The sequence below is a fragment of the Ursus maritimus genome, unplaced genomic scaffold, assembly GCF_017311325.1.
Source record: "Ursus maritimus isolate PB19 unplaced genomic scaffold, ASM1731132v1 scaffold_12, whole genome shotgun sequence".
Lineage (NCBI taxonomy): Eukaryota > Metazoa > Chordata > Mammalia > Carnivora > Ursidae > Ursus > Ursus maritimus.
In genome coordinates this window covers 53,742,642-53,766,238 of record NW_024423564.1, presented here as the reverse complement: position 1 = coordinate 53,766,238, position 23,597 = coordinate 53,742,642, and the positions used below count along the sequence as shown (strand labels likewise).

The 23,597-nt window shown below is 39.5% G+C and overlaps 1 protein-coding gene across 2 annotated transcripts in view; it reads left to right on the top strand.

The window, feature by feature from the left end:
- PATJ (PATJ crumbs cell polarity complex component) overlaps window positions 1-23,597 on the top strand; it is a 336,896-nt gene that overhangs the window by 232,229 nt on the left and 81,070 nt on the right. For both annotated transcript variants that reach the window (XM_040627217.1, XM_040627218.1), the window contains exons 30-31: window positions 3,447-3,519; window positions 17,305-17,397. In XM_040627217.1, coding sequence (XP_040483151.1) covers window positions 3,447-3,519; window positions 17,305-17,397 — 166 coding nt within the window. The remainder of the gene's footprint in view (window positions 1-3,446; window positions 3,520-17,304; window positions 17,398-23,597) is intronic.

Here is a 23,597-nt window from a genome sequence, read left to right as displayed (position 1 = left end):
CTTAGCCATGGTGGCACTCCATTATCTCTCTCACCAGCTGTTAAAGATAATTCTAAAAATACCAATAACCAATTACAATTTCTGATTGTGTCCTGTATGGGGCACCTGGGCCTAAGAAGCTTATATTAATTATATTGGAAAGGAAAGGAAAGTTATAAAGCAAGTAGACTTTATTCCTTATGAGAATCATAGGAGAGGAGGGGTGGGAGGGTCCCCAGAAGTCATTCAAGTTAACTGCTTGTTTGAAGTATAAATGCCTTCTCTCCTTTGGCTTCCCTCTTCCTACTCATTTCTCTTTAAAATTGTCAAGTCTCTGCTTGCTTAATGTGGAGGTGTGAACACTCCCTACTAAGTGGATTCTAAAGGATTATGAAATGTAACTTCTTAAAGCAGCTTCCTTCTCTCTATTGAGAGTAATTGTAGGTTTTCTATTTTTTTGTGAGGCTTAAAAAAATTAATGTGGAGTTTAAAGGCCATTAAAGTCATACTAATTTAGAGAAAACCATTAAATTATGAAGGGATAACTTGGCTGATTTGAAGTAACTTGGTCCAGGTAATCATGACTTCTCAATAAGAATTTATGTGCAGCCGTATTTTTAATGCTAGTAACCTTTGAAAGAGGTATGAAGAGCCATCTACTTAATTACTGCCAAATATACTCTGCCCCATGAGCTCTGAATCTGGAGCAGACAGGTCCTGTTGGCTTTCAGCTCTAAGGTAGAGCTGAGTTCTGTTGTGTTACTCAATGAAGGAAAATGAATGAGAAAGGGAATTACCACTTTGAAAATGCTATTACTTATCCCGAGGTAACTGATTACTTCCTCTGTGTATGAGCAAACTGCTGAGAAATGGATTGTAGTCCCTGAAAAACAATAGCCACCTCTTAATGTAATCGTGCATGCTCAATGCATCTGTAATACTGTGGGAAAACACAGAGATATTCTTCATGCACTGTGTCACTTGATGGTTTTAGTTTTTCCCCCTTTTGCTTTGGTTTGGCTCATATGCCAGATAATCCAAGAATCTCAGAAGGTTAGAATAAGAAATGGTGCCTGGACTTCATCTCTTTATACTCTGCCTCATTCCAATTACATCAGCCCGGAATTCTTGCAGTTCAGTTGAATTCTTGCAGTTTAGTTCATTTAACAACTATGTTAAGTACAGACTGTTTGCCAGGCACTGTTTGCCCTAGATAATATAAGAGAGAGTGAGAAGGACATGCTTGCTGTCCTTGGAGTGTTTACCATCTCGGGGAAGGCAGATTGGAAGCACATTTCATACAATTCTCTTACGTAAATTACAAAAGACACAGAACTACGGTCGGTCTTTGTATAGGGTGCTATACACATACAGTGGAGCTCCTGGAAGGCTTATTTTAGGAAATGACATTTGTGGTCAGGTACAAAGTAGAAATAAGAACATAAATCAGACAAAGGATTTGGGCAACAGACATGCAGAGCAGAAGAGGATAGGGCTAGAGAGTGCCCTGAGGTAGCTGGAGCTTAGCTCCCCTGAGAAATGGGAAGAAATCTTATGTAGCTAGACTGGAGCAGAGTGAGCCAGGAGAAGAGGGAACAAGAGGAAGCCAGAGATGAGGGCTGGGCCAGATTGTTCAAGGCCTTACAGCCTCCCTAACAATTGTGGACTTGATCCTAAGTGTAATAAGAAGCCATAGGAGGATTTTAAGCAGGGGATAGAAATATAATCAGATTTATGTATTAGAACCGTAATAACTCTGCTCGGTGAAGAATAGATTGGAGAAAGGATTAAGAATATAAATAGGGAGACCAAATAGGATGCTCTTATATTAATTCTGGTGAGAAATGATAATAGCTACGGGCACCTGGGTGAATCAGTCTGTTGGGTGTCCAACTGGGTCTCAGGTCTTGATCTCAGGATCATGAATTCAAACCCCACGTTGGGCTTCACACAGGGCATGGAGCCTACTTAAAAAAAAGAAAGAAAGAAAAGAAAGAAAAAAATTATAATAGCTTGCCCTAAGATAGAATGGAAATAAGTGGAAAGACTCAAGATACGTTTTGAAGGTAGAATTAACAAGACTTCTTGATTGGATATACAGTTGAAGGGTTAGAGGTTTCAAGATTGCCTCCTCAGTTCCTGGTGGAATAACTGGGTGGACATTGTTGACATTTACTCAAATGACGAGGATTGATCATGGAACCCTCTGGTGACTGAGTGGGAATAAGAGATCTATTTTATTTGAGATACTTGTAAGACATCCAACGGATATAGAAAGTAGGAGTTAGAGATAAGATATTAAGGTCAGAAAAAGACCTGGGCTAACTATGTGAATTTGGAAGACATCAATATATAGATGGTCTTTTGACTTAAGGGAATAACTCACCTGGTTGAGGCTATTGAACTTACACTGGAGAAGAAGGACGGGTAGATTATAAATTTAATAAAGAAAGGCATTTCAGGTAAAGGCAGTGATAGGATTAAAGCATCAAAGTAGGAATGACATGGACCAGTGGATCCTTTTCCAGTTGGTGAGAAGTAAAAGATAAAATGGGATTGGATTTTGAGGCCCTTCCAAATCCAGTAGTGCCTATCCTGAATATATTGGTCATATGGAGAGAGATCTGTGAGCGGCCTTAGATCTTTGCATACCAGGGAGAAACGTTTTTGTGATCTCCCTTGGTTTATGCTGTGAAACCTAAAGTCAAACGTCACATAAATCTTGAGATAATTATGTTGGTTTTGCGCCATGAGTGAGTGGTAAAGTTTAGATCCCCCACAGAACCACTGCGTATCATTTGCTGGTAACATCATGGAAATAGATCCAAATAATTAGAACTAGTATTATAGGAGTTGTTCTGTGCCTGTGACCCGGGTGATGAAGCTTTAGCTCCTACCGTCTCTGCTTCCATTAGGATGAGGAGGAGTGGAATTAACCCACAAAGCATTATCTGTCTGGATCTCGGCACTCTCCATCCATCACTCCTCCTCACTGTGTCCACCCATGGAGGGCCTATCGTACACATCGCATCATCCTTCATTTGGCAGAACAAAGTTAGAAGCCAAATGAGGAGACCGGGAACCTATCCAGTTCAAAGAACAAAAATGCTCTGGACATGAATGGGCCTAGAGGTTAAATGTGGCCATTTGAAAAATTTATGCTCCACAGTGCTGAAAGAGCTGATGTCTTTCCAAAATGATCCTCAGCAGCACCTGACTTACTGAGCAGGATCTAGCTAATCCCTGGCATCATCATTCTCTGTCACTAGTAACCATATCCTAGTGTCCCTGGGGTAATATGTACCTTTTTGTGCTTAATAGCTTTGCATGCTTAAAACCATATATATTTGTACATATTTTTATTCTAAGGTGCTTTGTATACATTTGCAACAGAAGAAGTGGTTGTAATTTGAGCCAGAAACTTAGCATTTGCTGTGTGCTGATTCTGCCTATTTTCACATCCACAGAAATGAAGATGCAGTCAATCAGATGGCCGTTGCTCCCTTTCCAGTACCCTCAAGTTCCCCATCCTCTCTTGAGGTAAGATGGCTCCTAATTAACGTGTAGTGATTTAGATGGATTGGTCATGATTATTTTTTCCAAATCTAGCATTTTTGATTTTCAGCATCTGGTATTGCAAATTCATAGCATTTGTTAAATAGGGAATTTCCCCAATCAGAAAGTATTTGAGGTAGGATTATAAAGTAATATACAAATATTATATTTATTATATTATATGTTTATTATGTTTATTATATATTATATATATTATTATATTATATATTTATATATTATATATATTTATACATTATATATAAAGTAATATAAGTATTATATAATATATATATATAAATATAGTAATATATATTACTATAAAGTAATAGGGGCACCTGGGTGGCTCAGTCAGTTAAGTGTCCAGCTCTTTTTTTTTTTATGTTCAGTTAACCAACATATAGCATATCATTAGTTTTTGACGTAGTGTTCAGCAATTCATTCGTTGTGTATAACACCCAGTGCTCATCACAACACATGCCCTCCTTAATACCCATCATGTGGTTGCCCCATCTCCCCACCCCCCTCACTTCTATAACCCTCAGTTTGGTTCCCGGAGTCCAGAGTCTCTCATGGTTTGTCTCCCTCTCTGATTTCTTCCCCCTCCCTTCACCTGTGGTCCTCTGCACTATTCCTTATGTTCCACATATGAATAAAATATGATAATTGTCTTTCTCTGTTTGACTTATTTCACTTAGCATAATCCAGTCCCATCCATGTCGATGCAAATGGTGGGTATTCATCCTTTCTGATGGCTGAGTAATAGTCCATTGTATATAGGAACCACATCTTCTTTATCCATTCATCTGTTGAAGGACATCTCGGCTCCTTCCACAGTTTGGCTATTGTGGACATTGCTGCTATGAACATTGGGATGCATGTGCCCCTTCTTTTCACTACATCTGTATCTTTAGGGTAAATACCTAGTAGTGCAGTTGCTGGGTCATAGGGTAGCTCTGTTTTTAACATCTTGAGGAACCTCCGTACTGTTTTCCAGAGTAGCTGTACTAGCTTGCATTCCCACCAACAGTGTAAGAGGGTTTCCCCTTCTCCACATCCTCAGCAACATTTATTGTTTCCTGTCTTGTTAATTTTTGCCATTCTAACTGGCGTAAGGTGGTATCTTTTGATTACAGCTCAATCATGATCTCAGGGTCATGAGATTGAGCCCAGCTTTGGGCTCCATGCTGAGTGTGGAGCCTGCTTAAGATTGTCTCTCTTGCTCTCCCTCTACACTGCCCCCCACCCCTCCCTCTCTCTCTCTCTCCGCTTCCTTAACAAACAAACAAACAAGCCATGGGAAAAAATGGTAATAGATAATAATGTGAAACACATTAAAACTTAACATATGAATATAGCCTTCCTCAAAGTTCTTCAAAGTTTTTTCTGGGCCTATAATTTGTCCTAATTGAGCATTTCAGAATTTATTAGGAAAAAAATTATCTTCTTTTTTTTTTTTTTTGAGCTTTTATTTAAATTCCAGTTAGGGGCACCTGGGGGGCTCAGTGGGTTAAGTGTCTGCTTTCAGCTCGGGTCACGATCCCAGGGTCCTGGGATCAAGTCCCATGTGTGGCTCCCTGCTCAGCAGAGAGTCTGCTTCTCTCTCTACCCCTCCTCCTGCTCGTGCTCTCTCTCTCACTCTCTCTCTGACAGATAAATGAATAAAAGTAAAGCATTAAAAAAAGAACATAACAAAAATAAATTCCAGTTAGTTAAGTTACAGTGCAGTATTAGTTTCAGGTGAACAATATAGTGATTCAGTAATTGCATACACCATCCAGTGCTCATCAGGACAAGTGCTCTCCTTAATCCCCATCACCTATTGAATCCATCACCCCATCCCCCTCCCCTTTGGTCACCATCAGTACCTCTTTCTTTATAGTTTCAAAACACTTTAGTACCTATTATCTATGATCACAAGTATCTTTAAATAATTACTTTAATCTACTAATGGGGAAATGACTAGTACAAGATTGTTATATCACTTAGATCTGCTTCTAGAGTTAGACTGACATTAGATAGCTAACTAGCTATGTAATCAAGTATCTCTTCAGCTGAGGGAATATTACATTCTCTTTACATTTTTTATTTATTGAATTATTTTTTAATTCCAAAAAGAAATATATACTTATAACTAATCAAAACTAATCAAACCATGCAGAGTTACTAGAAAAAAAAGTTAACTAATGTTAACTAATGAATCATCAAACTTTACATCAGAAACCAGGGATGTACTGTATGGTGACTAACATAATATAGTAAAAAAAACACTAAAATTTTTAAAAAAAGAAAAGAAAAGAAAAAAAAAAGTTAATTTTCCTTTACCTACCTCCCCGAGGAAGTTAATGTTTATGGTTTAGTATCTTTCCATACTTTTTCCTTTTGTTCTACCACAAAAATAAACAGTTGTGTATGAATAATATCTCTTTTAGTAAAAATTCAGTTGTATAATACATTCTTTCCATTCAGCAAGTATTCAGTGAGTGCATATTAAGCATCAGGCAGTCTTGGGTGTTAGAGACATAGGTGTGAATAAAACAGAAGCCTCCTTGCTGTGGTTCCGCTTACATTCTAATAAGGAAATTAATAAATACACCAAGAGAATTATCCATAGTGGTCAGTGCCTTGCAGAGAATTAAAATAGGGAATGTAGCTTGTGACCACTTCAGTTGGTGTTCAGGAAGCGCTCTTGGACAAGGTGAAATGTAAACAAGATCAAAATGATAAGAAGGAGCCAGACACAGAAATAAAGGGGAAGAGCTTTCTTTGCAGAAGGGACAGAAGTAACTCTCAAGTGAGAACACGCTGGGGCATTTGAGGGATATGGCTAGAGGCATATTGGGAGCTTGGAGAGTGGTAACGGTGTGGGGAGCTTTGTGAGTCAGAGTAAGAAGTTTGGGTTTAGCCTGTGTGTGCTGGAAGCCAGTAAAGGGGGATTCGTTGGCTTAGTGTACAGTCTATTAGGTAGAGAATGGACAACTGGAAGGTAAAAGTAATACACTAGAAGGTGGAGACCCACATGAGACCCGTTTGCAGTTAGATGAGGTTGCAGTTTCGTATTGGAGGCGAAGGAAAGTGAGTGGATTCTTGGTGTTCTGAATGTTGAATCAGACTTGATTGATTTAATGTGGGAGCTGAGAAGAAATAGAGAATCATGAATAAATCTAGATTTTTGGCTTGAGCAATTAGGTGGATAGTGGTATGATTTATTACAGTCTATTGAAGAATAATTGTTCTTCAACAGGAAAGCAGAAATTAAGAGGTTTATTTTAGATAGATTAAGTTTGAGATGCATATTATACAGACTTCTGGAATAGATTCTATTCATTGTTTTAAAACCTTGCTTTTTTTTAAAAAGAAAATAAATGTGAAATGTAGAGAAAATCCATTCTGACAGAAAGATTAATAGATGTAATTCTAACATTCTGATTTTGCTTTATTAATTATACTCAAATGCTTCGGGGTGCCTGGGTGGCTCAGTTGGTTAAGCGTCTGCCTTCGGCTCAGGTCATGATCTCAGGGTCTTAGGATTAAGCCCTGAGTAGGGCTCCATGCTCAGTGGGGAGTCTGCTTCTCCTGCTCCTTCTCCCTCTGCTCCTCCCCCCAACTTGCACATGCATGCTCGCTCTCGCAAATAAATAAAATCTTTAAAACCTTGCTTTTTTTTGCTTAATGTAATGGCCATATTTTAATATGCTGTTATTATACTTTTTTTTTCAAACTGACAAATATTCAGATGATTTTCCAATGTTTTGCCAAAGAATACCAAAATAAAGATTATGAGTGTGTGTGAGAGAGAATTACTAGGTACTAGTGCTTTTATTTCTATAGCAAAGATTTCCCCCAGAGTACAATTGCTGAGTCATAAGCTATACAAGTTGAAATTTTTCACTTATATTGACCACTTACTATCTGACAAGATTATAGTGATAGGTATTGACGCCCCACAAATAGCCATTTAGCCAAAGCTTGCCAGCACTGGGTATTTTCATTCTAATTAAGACCTGGGGTGGCAGAAAGAGGGGCCCCAGACCTGTACTGCTTCAGTTCAAATCCTAGCCTAACTGTATCCTAGACACACGGTCTTGAACAGTACATTACCTGTCCTGTCATCTCTTTACTTATCTGTGGAAGGGTAACAATACTTTTGCCTCATAGGGTTCTTAAGATTAAATAAGACATATGTATCTTGTGCCTGACACATGGTAGCTGCTCAGTAAACGCTAGTACTTAATTTTTAATTTTTTTGTGTTTATAGAATGTCATCTAAGTCTTTGGGGGGGAGTGGGGAAGAATAAGAGGAATCATTTTAGAATAATTTTTTTCTATTGTATTGTTAGTTGTGAATGTTCCCATCAAAATATCTCCTTGGAACTGAATTTTAAGCAGATGGTTGAATCTTGTGTCTACTAGGTCGGACACTGTCGTAGAGGCCTTCAAAATGTGGTCTCGTGTCCCACTTATATCCAGGCCTTTGAGAGACAGTAGTAGCATTACTTCCACACTGCAGAAGAGGAGATGGGGTCTAAAGAGGCTGAATAGTATGTCCACACGCCCAGAGGTGGGTATGTTAGCAGCGGCAGCTTCTTCACCTGCACCTACGGGTGTCACCATCAAACATTCATAGACTTGTAAAGAGCAAAGGAAGTAATATATATAAAGCATTTAGTACAGCTCATGGTGCGAAGCAAATGCTCAATAAATGTAAACTGCTTACCCTTTCTTCAAGTATTTAAGTATATTTAACTCAATTTTAAGTATATTGTACAATATTAGCTACTGTTTTCATTTTTTTAATTGTGCTAACCACAGAAATGGGTTCTAATCATCAGTCACCAGTAAAAAATAAATTGTATTCTATTACAGTTGAATATATGAATTGAATTATATTATAAGGGGGTTTTTAGTTTTTCTCTGGACTGTCAGCCTCCAACAACTGCCACCAAATGATGAGTGATACCCCTCTTCTGGGTGGTATGTTAAGTATCTGGGTATGCTCTGGTCCCGTGTCCACTTCATTATCCCTTCCCTCTCGCCTGTGTGACCCTCTCATGAGGCCTTTTCCTCCCTCAGCCCTTTCTAGTAAGTACTTAAGCATAACTCATGTCTGACATATTGCTGAAAGCACTGGCCCATTTAAATCAGAACTAAGTAGATGAAATACAGCCATATCATTATTAAGTTGGGCCTGATAATAGTTCAGCACATTGAATAGCACTATTATATACGAATGGGATCTCATATTCATTCCCTCATTGAGCAAATATTTTTTGAGCCCTTTCTATGTGTCAGGTACTGTTTTAGACACCAAGGATATGGCAGAGAACAAAATCACCTCATGCAGTCGTGTGCTAGCAGAGTGAACAAGAGTGCTAGTAGAACATTGAACAAAAAGTCTGAAGATGTGGTTCTTGTTTTAGCTTTACCAGTTACCTATTGGGCACCTGACCTCGTTAAGGTAGTTAGCCTCTCAAAGTCTTGCTTTTTCTGTAAAGCCACATTCATAACCTCCCCTGTCTGTGTCAGCAGGTAGTTACAAGGATCAAACACTGAACGCAGGTAAAAGTATTTTATAATCCATGTAGCTATATACGTATATAAGGGATTATTAGCATTTCTGTTGCTATATTCTTGGTAATTATAATACTGGGGCAGCCGTATGGTACAGTGATTAAGAACATAAGCTTGGAAGTTGGACAGATCCGAGTCCTAATATTTGTTCTGCCATTTACTAGCAGAGTGAACTTGAGCCAGTTAAGCTCTATAAGCTCCCATTTCCTCACATTTAAAGGGGGGGGTTGATAATAATAATTAATTCTATGGATTTGTTGGAAGAATTGAATCATGTTTATAAAATGCTTAGCATTATTCTTGGCACACAGTAAGAACTCATTTTAGTTGTGATTATACTCATATTATTATAGCCCTTTAGCAAAACTCCCAGCCTCCAGCATCTTCCATTTTCGACAGTTACACGTAACACAGGATTTATTTTCTTACTATATTATTGTATTTGTGCTCTTGCTCAAAAACCTTTTATACCTCTTGCCTAGCAGATCTTTGTTTCAGAATCTTTGTTTCAAGGTTAGTATAAAGGTTTTGTATTTACCTCCCAATCTCTACTTATGAGCTTTCTTTTCTCATTAATGCATAATAAAGCACTAGACACTCTCCATGTATCTGTCGACTCCACCCCCCCCACACACACGCACATCTTGGTCTCGCCAATACTTATGTCTTGGTTCCTATTGTCTCTAACACCTGGGGTGCTGTTCCACTTCCTTTTTATTTCACAACGAAAATTTCATGAAGGATTGTTTTAGAAAGACTCCTTCAAGTTTTCTTTGATTCAAAATGAGTAAAATAAGGGTGCCTGAGTGCCTCCATCAGTTAAGCCTCTACCTTTGTCTCAGGTCATGATCCCAGAGTCCCCAGATCTAGTCCCATGTCTGGCTCTCTGCTTAGCGGGGCATCTGCTTCTCCCTCTCCCTCTGCACCTCCTCCCTGCCGCCCCCTTTTTCTCTCTCTCAAATAAATAAATAAAATATTTAAAAAACTGATTAAAATAATGCCTAACACCTGGAATATAAGTGTTCAGATGTGAGATATTATTATGACCAGCTTCATCCCACATCATTCCCTTCAGTAATCTTAACTCCCCTCATAGTTAAGTAATATTCATGGTTCATTTAAAAAATAAAAATTGACCTTTATGTGATGTCACCTGGGCCTTATAGAAAAGACGGACCCGTTTCTGAAGGAGTTTCTCAACTAGGAGTATGTTGCTTGTATTCTCTCACTATCTCAACATTTTAAGAATGTACGACTATAGAGAAAGACAATTATCATATGATCTCACTGAAATGTGGAATTTAAGGACGAGGTGAGAGGAAAAAATGAAAGATGAACCCAGAGAGGGAGACAAACCATAAGAGACTCTTAATCTTAAGAAACAAACTGAGGGTTGCTAGAGGGGTGGGGGGTGGGGTGATGGGGTAACTGGGTGAGGGACATTGGGGAGGGCATGTGTTATAATGAGCATTGGGTATAAGACTGATGAATCACAGACCTGTACCTCTGAAACTAATAATACATTATATGTTAATTTTAAAAAATAATAAATATTTGACCAAGAATAAAAGTCTCCATTAAAAAAAAAAAAAAAGAATGTACAACTATATGCACCACACTAAACTGTAGTCTTCTGGTGGGCTGGCCTTACTGTCTTCTTGGCCACTGCATTCCCAGCCTAGCATATAACACTTCCTTAATGTTTGTTGAATCAGTGAATGGGGTGAACCATATTTAAGCTTTTCTACCATATCCTGATGCTTTCATTTAATGTTGGATACTTCTTACTGATTTAGTTTATTCTGCTGTGTATCAGATATCCACTTTGTAGATCACCTACATAGTCTCTCATCTCAAAGAACTTCTAGTCTCATTAGGAAAATAAGACATGTATATCACTAAAATAAGGTGTCCCAAGAGATAAAGCTTTAGGAGGAGTTCAGAGAAGATGAAAAGTATTTCCTGGTAAGAGAACAGCTATTTCTGATGGGTCAATTGGATTTTAAAATAGGAATATGGTTAGATAAGAATGTGGGAATAGCACAAACAAAAACATGGAAATAAGAAAAATCAGGTTGTGGAATGGGGAGAAGAATCTAAGGGTATGTAAAAGAGAGTAATAGAAGGTGAGGTTTGAAAAATAAATTCAGGTCAAATGAGACAGACTTGAATTTAAATCTCAGAAGGTTTGAATTTCATGTATTCAGCCCTTGGAGCTTTCGAAGGCATTTTAAACAATGAAATGGTCTGATCAGAGCTCTACTTCAGGTAGGTTCATCTAATAGCAACATCGAGGACGTCTCGGAGAGGAAACCCAGTTAGGAAGCCACTGCCGTGGTCTTGTAAGAGGTGCTCAAGGCTCAAGTATACTTGGGTTGCAAGGTATTTGCCCCATTCCTCGACAAGGCAGGGTGACTCTTTTAGAATATCTTTACAGAAGCAAGCGACTTCATTTTGTCTTTTTCTCAGAAGTTGTGCTTTTTTGAATACTGAGGGAGCTGAGGCAGGCCTCCTAAAGACTGGACAGGTTGACTACCCAGAGAGCGCCGTTAGCATACTTCCCATTTTACCTTTCCTTGTGCACCGCCTTCCTGCAATTCTGAGCAGCCTAGAAAATACGCTCAGGATGGCGTAGAAGAAAGAAATTCAGTTTGTCACATCCAGTCAACATGACTTTGCAGAAAGGAATATTTGTGAATTTAGGCTGGCAACGAAATGAATAAATCATCCTGTGGTTTTTTGGAAGAGAGCATTGGGTTTGGGAAATATGGGGATGATAAAATTTAAACCAATATAAGTTTCTTATTTTAAAAAAAAACTTTCAATTGTACCAAGGAGTTGTAGTTGCTATTGTTGTGGTTTTTTTTTTTAATTTGCTTAGTAAAACCTTAAAAGAAAAATAGTTGTATATATTAATATACTGTTTCATCATTTTTTAAAAAGATTTTGTTTATTTGAGAGAGAGAATGTGTGTGTGAGCAAGAGAGAGAGAGAGCATGAGCAGGGGGTGGGGCAGAGGGAGAGGGAGAAGCAGAGTCCCCACTGAGCAGGGAGCCAGATGTGGGGCTCGGTCCCGGGACTCTGGGATCATGACCTGAGGTGAAGGCACATGCTTAACCAACTGAGCCACCCAGGCGCCCCTCATGTTAAATGGGGAAAGAGGGTAGGGAGCAACACTGCGGAGCATTTAACTGATCAGAAGTGTGGCTTTTCCAATCCGCAGTAACATCCTTAACTAATTTAGCTTTGATAACCTGCTTTCTTTCTTTCTTTTTTTTTTTTTAAGATGTATTTATTTATTTTGAGAGAGAGAGAGAAAGCGAGTGGGGGTAGGAGCAGAGGGAGAGGGACAAGGGGACTCCCTGCTGAGCGCAGAGCCTGCTGTGGGGCTCGATCCTAGGACCCTGAGATCATGACTTGGACAGAAACCAAAAGCCAGATGCATAACTGACTGAGCCGCCCAGGCGCCCCTGATAACCTGCTTTCAAATAAAAACATAAATTCCTGTTCTCAAGGTTCTCCCACTGTCTAGCTGGGGAAAACTATAGGTAAGTAGTGGGTATGAAAAAATTAAGTAGTATAAAAATAAAAACTATCATCACTTAATGTAGATTTTGAGGAGCCCAGGGGAGGGAATTTCGAACTTCCTGAAGGTTTGGAAGGGACTTCTCTGAGGATTGAACAGCACTTCTTATCTTTTTTTTTTCTTTTTTTTTTTCTTTTGGTAACGGCTGTGTTAAGCATACAGTCATGAGCCTTGCTTTTTCTTTTTATTCATCTTTAAAACATAATCCATCACAGAAACTACTGTCTGTGGTCTTGTGGGGCAAGGTCATTGTCCACGAGCAGCCTTGGCTGCACAGGCAGCTTTGGACAGCTGGTTTGAGGATCAGCAAGAAAGGAAGTGAACACCCAGCTACCCAAATTAGTTGAATCATCTTGGGTGACACTGGGCCACCATCCATCAGCCAGATGGTCTTCAAACCACCGTGATACAATTGTGCTTTGGAAGTCATGCTTGCTGACCTATTTTCCTCTTCCCATCCCTGACTGATTGCTGATTTCTAAGCTCCTGGTCAGCGGGGTATTTTAAAGGTTGCCTAACACATGTGAGGCATTCTGTTCTCAGAACAGAACCCACATTGTTTCGTTCTGTGCCTCATTTAAGCATGAAAACCCTTCTATAAGCGGGAGCTCTCCTAGGAAAGCACATGCTTTATTGCTAACCTCTCTCAATTCCAACTTCCTTTTTTACCTGACTTCTCTCCCTCTAGATTTTGACTTCAAACCCTCCTCTGTGGAGCGGTCTCAAACTAACCCAGTGACTGAAAACAGAGGAAAAGCTTTAGAAGGGGTTCATAGTAGAGTTATAAAGAGCATTGACTTTGAAGTGAGAGAGACCTAGGATGAATATAAAGAAGGATCAGACAAAGGAAATGAATGAGGCACAGATGTTGGATTCAAGGATCTTTCAGCCTCATCGGGAAGATCAATGCTGTACATACGTAATTAGGATACAAATGAGATGATAAGTGACACAGGAAGTTCAGGTAAAATGTCAAGTGAGGTTAGAGGAAGAGAGATGTCTTCTAGCTGAGGAGAAGGAAACGGTTTATGGAGTAAGTGACATTTGAAACTCGGCTTTGTGTGATAATTCTGTAGCTATAGATGTAAAGGGGGTTCTTTTTTGTTTTTATTCAAATCTTAAAAGATCGACAGCGTATTTGCAACCCCGACTGCCTTGCCCATGTTTTCTTACATTTTCAAAGTTGAAGCATCAAACAGCTCTTTTCTGTCTGACATCAGTATTCCTTTTATAAAAACCAAGACCACCTCACTTCTATACTCACACTGCTGAGAAATGTAAAAAATTCCTGTGACTTATTTACACAGCACTTTGCTTTCCGCAAGAAGATATATGCATGATTAGATGAATGACATCAGCTGACCACTGTCCTGGTGAAAATCTCCTCTCATTTGGGATCAGAGGAGCTCCCTTTGTGTTTGTTCTATAACTGAATGTGCTGTAGTTACAAACACTGACTGTCTTGAAGCCTCGGTGGGATAGCAAAGCGCCCCCCTCCCCAGGGCTTCTTCGTGGCTCACCACAGCGTACAGAAGCAGACACACGAAATATTTGGGGAGTTAAAGGTTTCCCATAGAATAAGTACTGTTTTTTAAAAGTGTAATTCAGGGGCACTTGGGTGGCTCAGGGAGGTTAAGTGTCTGCCTTCGGTTTAGGTCCTGATCCCAGGGTCCTGAAATCAAGACCCAGGTGTGGCTCCCTGCTCAGCGGGGAGTCTGCTTCTCCCTCTCCCCCTTCCAGCCACTCCCTCTGCTTGTGGTCTCTCTCTCTCAAATAAATAAAATCTTTTTTAAAAATAAAAATCAACGTGTAACTCATTTCTTCTGAATTTTTCTGTCTCTAGAACTTACCCACTGTCTAAAATGCTGAAAATCAATGTATTCTCAAGCTTCATTTCTTAACTTGGGCATGCTTACTTTATATGGTGACTTCTTGCTTACCCAAAATTCACTGAGAGGAGGATGCTCTACCTAATGAAATTTTCTGGTTAACAAATGCTAAAATATTGCTTAAAATTAATGGTCTGATGATTTTTTTTTTTAAGCTTGTGAATCCTGTTTTCTCTAAGATTAGTTATCAAAAAGAGAGAAAAGAAACAAGAGCATCATTTACTTAGGACCTAGGGCTTAATTAAAAAGCACGACACCTTTGATATCAGTCTTCCCTAGCTTTGAATCCTGGGTTTGCCTTTCACTAGCTAGGCAGGTTCATTTAAAATGTATCATCTTCCCGTCCATGAGTTGGAATGACGTTGGTACATATTCATATGGGGTTGTTACAAAGACCCCACGGAATGGGGGATGGATAAAGAACCTGTCTCAGCAAAAAGCTGGAAACAAATTAACTGCACCTGATGTGCTAATAGACATTTTGCATGTTAATGTATTAATCTTCAAGGCAACCTGATTGGGTAGTATTTTTAATCTGGTACTTTTATCTGTGTGTTAAATATAAGTACTCAGAAGGAACCTTGCATATAGTTCTAATTTGCAAGTTGAGATATGAACCTGGATCTGACCAGTTTAACATCCATGCTTTTTTTTCTCCTTAGGTTTTTTGTTTTTGTTTTTCTTTTTTGGGTTTTTTTGTTTTTCTTTTTTCTTTTTTTCTTTTTTGTCTTAGTAATCTTTACACCCAGTGTAAAGAGGCTCAAACTCATGACTCCGAGATCAAGTTGCATGCTCTTCTGACTGAGCCAGCCAGGCGCCCCTATGCTACCTTCTTTATTATATTTTTTTTCTTCTAGATATTTCTCATAGCTCCCCTTTATTTCTTAAACTTGCAATAATACATGTGAATTCTTCTGTAATCAAACAGTACAGAAATAACTAATGCAACAATTTCCCATTCTTTAATCCTATTCCCCAGAAGTAAGCAATTTTAAAAATTTGTCCTATATGCTGACAGATATTTTCCTGCATGCGTATCTATATATGTGTATATTTTGTATCTTTTTTCTGAAAGATTGTTCAAACCTACATTCTTTCAATGGCATGTAAAAATTCCTCTTTCTCTACATTATCAATACTGAATGTTCTCTTTCTATTCTCTTGTCCATTTGATAGATGAAAGAACGCCATGTCTTTGCTTTGGTTTGTACTACTTAAGTTACAAATGATGTTGAATGTCCCAAAATCAAAACTATTTTCTCTCCAAACAATCCCACCAAATCTGTAGTAATCCCAAAATGGTGGTGTTTTAATATAAAAATCCAAATAAATACAATGTAGATATTCCATGTATCATCCTTATCCTCCCCGTGTGCCCTCAGAAAGTAAACAAACTCCTCGTTAATTAAGTATAACATTTAAGATGTTACAATTCAATTAAGGACATACTGAATGTGTTTTGGAATTTTATTTTTTAAAGATTTATTTATTTGCGAGAGAGGGTACACACCTGCAAACTGGGGGAGGGACAGAGGGAGAGGATCTCAAGCAGACTCCCTACTGAGCATGGGGCCCAACAGAGGGCTCAGTCCCAGGACTCTGAGATCATGACCTGAGCCAAAATCAAGAGTCGGATGCTTAACTGACTGAACCACCCAGGAGCCCCCGTTTTGGAATTTTAATGGGGCTTATTCTTATGTCTCATTTATATTACATAAATATTTTCAGAATTCTGCAGAAAATAACCATGAAGAAAACAACTGTTCCATTCTTTGGTTTACCAGGATGTGTCCCGTGTTTTCCGTGTACCAGACATAGTATTAGGTACTTAAGTTTCAGAGATAAACAGGATAAATAGTCTCTTATCTCAAGTAGTTTAATCTTGCATAGAAGATAAACAAGCATCTCAGAAAGTTTTGGCTAGAGGGAATAGAAGAGCTAACTGGCTGAAGCTGTAAGTAAATTTATTCTCTCTCATGTGAAGGCTGCTAAGAATAGGACTGTACTTCAGGTCAGGTTGATGGAGTGGCCCACTTTTGCCATCAAAGTCCACTTTTTCCATCTCTAACTTGGCTCTGTCATTCACAGTGTCAGCTTCATCTCAAGGCTGGTTTCCTCAGGACTGTGGGATTGTTGCCCATGGCAATTTGAGCTTCATGCTTTCTTGTTAATTTGGGAGGTAGGGGGACTTCTTGTGGTTCTTTAAGACCAAGGAGGAACTAAGGAGGAGCTAGGGCACTTGGCTGACTCTGTCTGTGGAGCACACAAATCTTGATCTAGGGATTGTGAGTTCAAGCTCCACACTGGGTGTAGCAATTACTTAAAAAATAAAAATCTTAAAAAAAAAAAAAAAAGATCAAGGAAGAACGTTTCTAGAAGTCTCTGTGTCTCATTGAGCAGAACTGGATCACATACCCATTCCTGACAAAGTCATTGGCAAAAGAGTGGGATTAACCGTAAGACAATCAGGCCCAACCTTGGAACAGAGAATAGGGATCAGCTTTTTCCAAGGCATATCTGGAAACCTCAGGGACAGATTGGGGGCGGGGGGGGCAGAGGTTGAGGGGATGGCCTTCTAGGGGAAAGGAGGAAAATAGGAATGGCCACTAGAGAGGAAACAATCTACAACAATAATAAAACAAGCTTTTGTGGTTGAGTATCTATATAGTTTTAGGCAGTGTGAGTGAAGAATAATGTCTTTACCATTTTTTTCTTAATGTCCCAAAGGATCAGAGTGGTACGGAACCTGTTAGCAGTGAGGAAGATGGCAGTCTCGAAGTTGGTATTAAACAATTGCCTGAAAATGAAAGCTCCAAACTGGTGAGAATCCTTTTTAAAGGCATATCATTTATATTTTGTACCACCATGGAAAGGATCAACTTGCATTGTATTTACTTCTCTAGGAATCTTGATCTCTGAGCTAGTAGAAGCTTTTCCATATGGAGTGACCCATTAATTCCAACGAATAGCATATACTCCTATTTTCTTCACACTTGAATTGTGCTGTCTGGGACAAAAGAAGCAATTTCTCTTTTAATCTTGTGTAATATTAGGTTTCTTTAAGGCTAGGGCTGTCCTCGATTAGTCCCTAAAGGCACAGAAAAAGACATTAAATGTAATCCATTGATTCATAGTAAAAGATGGTTAAACTCACCCAGGGGCTGGAGCATTAGAAGAGAGTCAGTTTTGTTTTGTTTTGTTTTTTAAGTTAATTACTGCTTTTTCAGTAATCTTTACACCTAGCGTGGGGCTTGAACTCACAACCCCAAGATCAAGAGTCACATGCTCTTCCAACTGATCCAGCTGGTTGCGCCAAAGAGAGTCAGTTTTAGAGAACCCTCCCTCCGTATATATTTTAATGCTTGATATTTTATTTGATACTTATTGAACTTTTACTGGGTACTGGGTACTGGGTACTGGGTACCGTGCTGCATTCTACATTCATCTCCTCATCCTTATATAGTGCAGGTGGCGATACCTTCCTTTTACACATGAAGCAACCCAGGACTGACGATGTTCACTAACTTGCCAGAGGCCACTCACTAGAATGTGGTAGACCTGGAGATTCACCCCCATTTGGTCTGACTCCCATGCTTTCATTCACAATCCATCTTTTTGTTTTGCAGCCTTATGCTTACAGGGTTAGACTACAAGTTCTGGAAAGAAATGTGGGCTTTTTTCTCTCTATTTCAAAATGTCTTACAAATCTCAAAGAATTATCACTTGGGAGGGTCACCCTGATTTTACGGCAGCACCGAGTTGTTCATTTTACTTCAGGGAGTTTGAGAAATCATTTATCTTCTTTCAGCTTTTAGAAAATGTATATTGGGACTGTCTTAGATTCTGTGTCCTAGAAAAGAAACTATTCTTTCAGGCTGAAGGGAAAGGACATTTCAGCAAAAGTGGAAATGACAATGGGCTACTCTTGGACAAATTGTAAATGGGACTCAAGAACTCTGGGGTCAAGAACACGACTAACAGACTGTAGCCATTGTTCTTGAACAAGGTGTCCCTAGGTTACACTGTTCCCTTTCTAAAAGATAAACAGCACATTTCCACTGGAAGGGGAGAGAGTAACATCAAGAAGGTTTGAACTCAAAGCTCCTTCATTTAAAAACACTATTAACGTGGTTTTTTGGGGCACTGTATCTCTATAGATAGGTTAGAGGAAAGTCTTGTAAAGCAACAGGGTTTTCTAAGTAGGAGCCTCCAACACAATCCACAGAGGAAATGGTAAAGAGGATGAGAACACTTCCTTGCTTGCCAGAAGAATCTGGTAATCCAAAGAGATTCACTTGTAGGCTACAGGCAACAGCCATCCATTATCCACTGCCAGTGGTGGGTCTCCAAGTGTCAAGACAATTGAAGGCTCCCACCCTCAGGCAGAGGACTTGAAGGGCTGGGGGTAATTTTTAGATACTGTTTTATACTCCATTTCACCAAGATGGAAGCCTTCCCATACCCCCTGACTGCTGTCTCCCTTTGTTTTTCCCTCCCCTCCCCTCCTCACCTCCCTCTCTTTTTAGTATTACAATTCTTTCTCACTGTTTCTAGTAGAATCAATGCATGGTCTAGTTGAGAGAGGAAAGATAGCCTTAATTTTAACAACTTTTATAGTATAAATACAGATGGCCTACCATAAAACATTAGTCAATAGTGTGGTCTTGGACGAGTTACTTGACCTCACCAACCCTCAGTTTTCTCACCTGAAGAAGTATTGTACTCAGGATGTTACGAGGAAACAAATGGGCTATAAGGTATAAATCATGTAGTAGAGTATAAGGCAAACAGTTGGTGTTTAGCAAGTTCATTCATTAATTCAACAAATATTTACTGAATGCCACTATGTTCCAGGCGCTAGAGGTACAACAGTGAACAAAATGTAGAAAAATGCCTGCTCTCAGGGCGCCTAAGTGGCAACAGTTGGTTAAGTGTCTGACTCTTGATTTTGGCTCAGGTCAGGATCTCAGGGTTGTGATCTCAAGCCCCACAGAGCCCCACATTGGGCTCCGGGCTGAGACTTGCTCTTCTCTCTGCCCCTCCCCCCCATAATTAAATAAATTAATTTTTTTTTTAAAAATGCCTGCTCTCGTGTGGTCTCTCTTCAGGAATAAGTAGGGGAAGGAGATAGATAACAGATTAGCAAAATGTTAGTTTGGGTCATAAGAAATTGCTGTTTTTGTAGGTAAGAATTTCATATGGTACAACCTAACATGTGTTACCGTGTTATAAAGTATTAATAACTGTTAATTGTCACTAGTTATCATGATTATTTCTATTAAAAGATTGGTGCAAGGGTTGGTACACCATCCTAGGATTGTTGCCCATTGCATCTTGTCAAATGACAGCATGTGATATGTATGGGTCTTGACTCTCTTCACCCCTGTTTATGTCAGGACAGTTGGAAACACTAAGCCTTAACCCTCTAAAAGTTGCTTCCTTGCTTCTTATGGGGGACATATGTCTGTCTCAGGCACTATGCTGGCCCCTGCAGGAATGACCAGGAGAAACACCAGCCTTGAGGATAATAGAATTTGTATCTGGAAAATCATACATGCAGAAGTATATTAGAGAAAAAAAAGCACTATGTTGCATGTGTTCCAAAGTGGGAGGAAGACCATCTCATTCAGGGATTAAGGAGGGTTTCTTAACATCATGGCATTTAAGGTAAACCTCTGAAGATGAGAAGACAATTGACTGGTGAGGTTGGCCTAGATAGGTTTACCAGCTCCGTCAGTGTGGATTATGGAGTAGCGAGTAAGTGTTGGGCTTTTGTAGGGCAACAATGGGCAATACGGTTTGAACAGTAGACTCACAGAACTGAAGGGACTATATGCTGTGAATTATGGATGAATTTATTCATCTTTATGTGCTCAGTGCTCCGTCAGTGTCTTCGGTATTGCATGGATCCATGGAGACACAAGGTACCACCTCTGAGAAACTGTCCTTCAGAGAGCTATTAAATTCTTCAAGACTACCTGCTTTCAGAGCTAAGACTAAACCGTGGGTCAGCATATTCCAGGACTGTTTCCACCGTTCAGTTCAGGTTGGCTTTGGTCCATATCTCAGTAGTCCCCAGATTCACAGCCAAGGGGTTTATAATAACTTCAGTAGGTACTGGCTTTCTCTAAAATATTTTTAAAGGGAGAATAACTTGTTTTTAGACAACTGATCAGATGATGGTTTGTGAAACATAGATTCCAATTGTGAGAGACTGGAGGCAGGGAAGTGTCTGGAATCTATTTCAGAAGTCTAGGTGAGAGCCTGTTAAGACTATGTTTTTAAGCCTTTTGAAAGGAACTTTTAAAAAGCTATCTGCACAGAGCTTTGTGATTTGCAAAACAAAGCGTCATTGCCTCATTAGCTTAATTTTTTAATATCTAATTTTTTTTCTAAAATGATACTTTGTGATCTTATTCAATTTTATCCCCAAAATAACCCTATGTAAAAAGTAGGGCAGGACTTATTTATCCCAGACTTACAGATGAGACCTTAATCTGCTTAGTGGAAGATCACAAAACGGGAAATGGGAAAAGCTGGGGCTCATACTGAAGGGTCTTTGACTCCCTGGTATCTTGACACAGAAGGTCATGAATCCCTAAAGTAATTATCTTAATCTTTTGGATATCAACCTATGTTCTTTGGTTGGTTTTTTAAGATTTCATTTACTTGAGAGAGAGAGTGAGAGCGAGAGAGAATATAAGCGGGGTGGGGGGGGAGGCAGATGGAGAGGGAGAAGCAGACTCCCTGCTGAGCAGGAAGCCCAACGTGGGACTCAGTCCCAGGACCCTGAGATCATGACCTGAGCCAAAAGCAGATGTTTAACCAACTGAGCCACCCAGGCGCCCTTCAGCCTGTTTTTATCATGTTGAGAATATCTGCGTTAATATACTCTTTTGAAGCAGTATAACTAAATTATGAAGAGTACAAACATTAGAGCCAGACTACTTAGATTCAAATCCTGACTCTACCATTGACTAGCAGTATAATCCTAGACACGTAACCTTTCTGTGCCTCAGTTTCTGCATCTATAAAATGGGAGACAGAAACCGCAGTTGGTGAGAACTGAGGAGGTACCAGCTATACGGTAGTGTGCAGAACCCTGTCAGAGTGCACTAGAATCTCTGTGCAGGGTGAGTTGTTGTCAATGCTGCTGCTGCTGTTGTTCTGATTAAAACATTTAGTGTCAGCCACGGAAGGATTCGCTGTTGTAAGTGAAGCATTCTGGTGTAACTTAGAAAACCGAAGTCAATTTTTCAACCTGAAAAATGCAAATGCTGATCATAATAGGCAGTGTTTATTGAATGCCTATGTGCTAAACATATTCTAAGCTCATTTACATAATACTATGAGGTTAGTACTAGTATTATCCCCATTTAAGAGGTGAGGAAGCAGAGGCAGTGAGACATTAAATAATCACCCAGCGGGGGGCGCCTGGGTGGCTCAGTCAGGTGAGCACGCGACTCTTGGTTCCGGCTCAAGTCATGATCTCGGGTTCCTGGAATCAAGCTCTGCATCCTCCGTGCTCAGAGAGGAGTCTGCTTGAAGATTCTCTCCCTCTACCCCTCCCTTCCTCAAATAAATAAATCTAAAATGAAATAAGCAAATAAATAAATAATCCATCACCCAGTGAAGCAAAGATCCAGGTCCATGCACTGTGAGGCTGGAAGCTAGTCTCTAAACCTCTGTGCACTACTGCCTTTCAGAGAGATACAGACTTGGAACAACACTGAAGTCAAAGGACAACGAGAAAGTTACATTGGGATCCGAACTTCATGATTTTCATTCCCTTTTATCTAAATCTTGAACTTCAACATAGAAAATTGGCTAATAGAAACAGATATACAGAAATTCACCTTTTACATCGACAAGTAAAGTTATATCGACCTCCAAATAGATGTATCATAAAACGAAGGACTCAAATTTTTCGAGAAGCTGACCTGTTAGTTGTTTTCATGCTGGTAATCTTATTTAACCCAACACTGCATGTATCATTGGCCCTACTTTACTGACGAGGTAGTGAGGCTGAGAGGTGGCAGGTATGTTCCTAAGGTCTCGCAGCAGGTGGGTGGTATGGCTGGGACTCAACCCCAGTTCTTTTTGCTCCGAAAGCCCATCTTTTCTTCGTTGTATAGTTCACATAGAGAGTCTTTCTGGAATATCAGAAATAATCAACTGTGTGGTCTGTTTGTTCAAACAACAAATATTAATCGAGTATGTTTTGCTGTGTGCAGAAGAGTCAGTGATGAGCAGAACTCTTAGCACTTCTTAAAGAGCTTGAGGTGTTTGAGGACAAGTGTTCACATCAACTTGCTGTGTTTCGAAGCTCAGTGGCTAGTGGGAAGGAAGGAGCGAGGGAAGGGAAGGAAGGGATAGTACCCTCTCCTTCTAAGTAGCTAACCTCTGTTCTTGCTACCACCTTTGGGATCTCTAACTCTGTCAAATACCGTAATTGTCAGCTTTGATGTAAAACCAGTTTACTTTTTTTTTGTTCTTGTCTGTCTCCTTCTTCCTGCTGTAACAGATATTAATAGCCAGTAAAACCATTTTAAAGCAACTAGCTTACCACAAAATAATAAAAAGACAAAGCAATTGAAAAGTGGGTAAGGATCTGAATAGGCATTTTTCTAAAGACAAACAAATGGCCAGTAAGCACATGAAAAGATGCCCAACCTCATTAGCCATTAGGGAATTAAATGCATACCAAAACCACAATGAAATACCACTTTACACTTACTAGGAGGACTGTAATCAAAAAGGCAGATAATAGCAAGTGCTAGCGAGGAGGAGGAGCGAATGGAACTCTCATACGTTGCTGGTGGGAATATGAAGTAGTGTCGCCAGTTAAGAAAATAGTTGGCAGTTCTTCACAATATTAAGCATAATTATATTATCATAATTTCACTCCTAGGTGTACACCCAAGAGGAAAGAAAACATATCTACACAAAAACTTGTACACCATTGTCCATAGCAGCATTATTCATAATAGCCCCAAAATGGAAACAGCCTAAATGTCCAC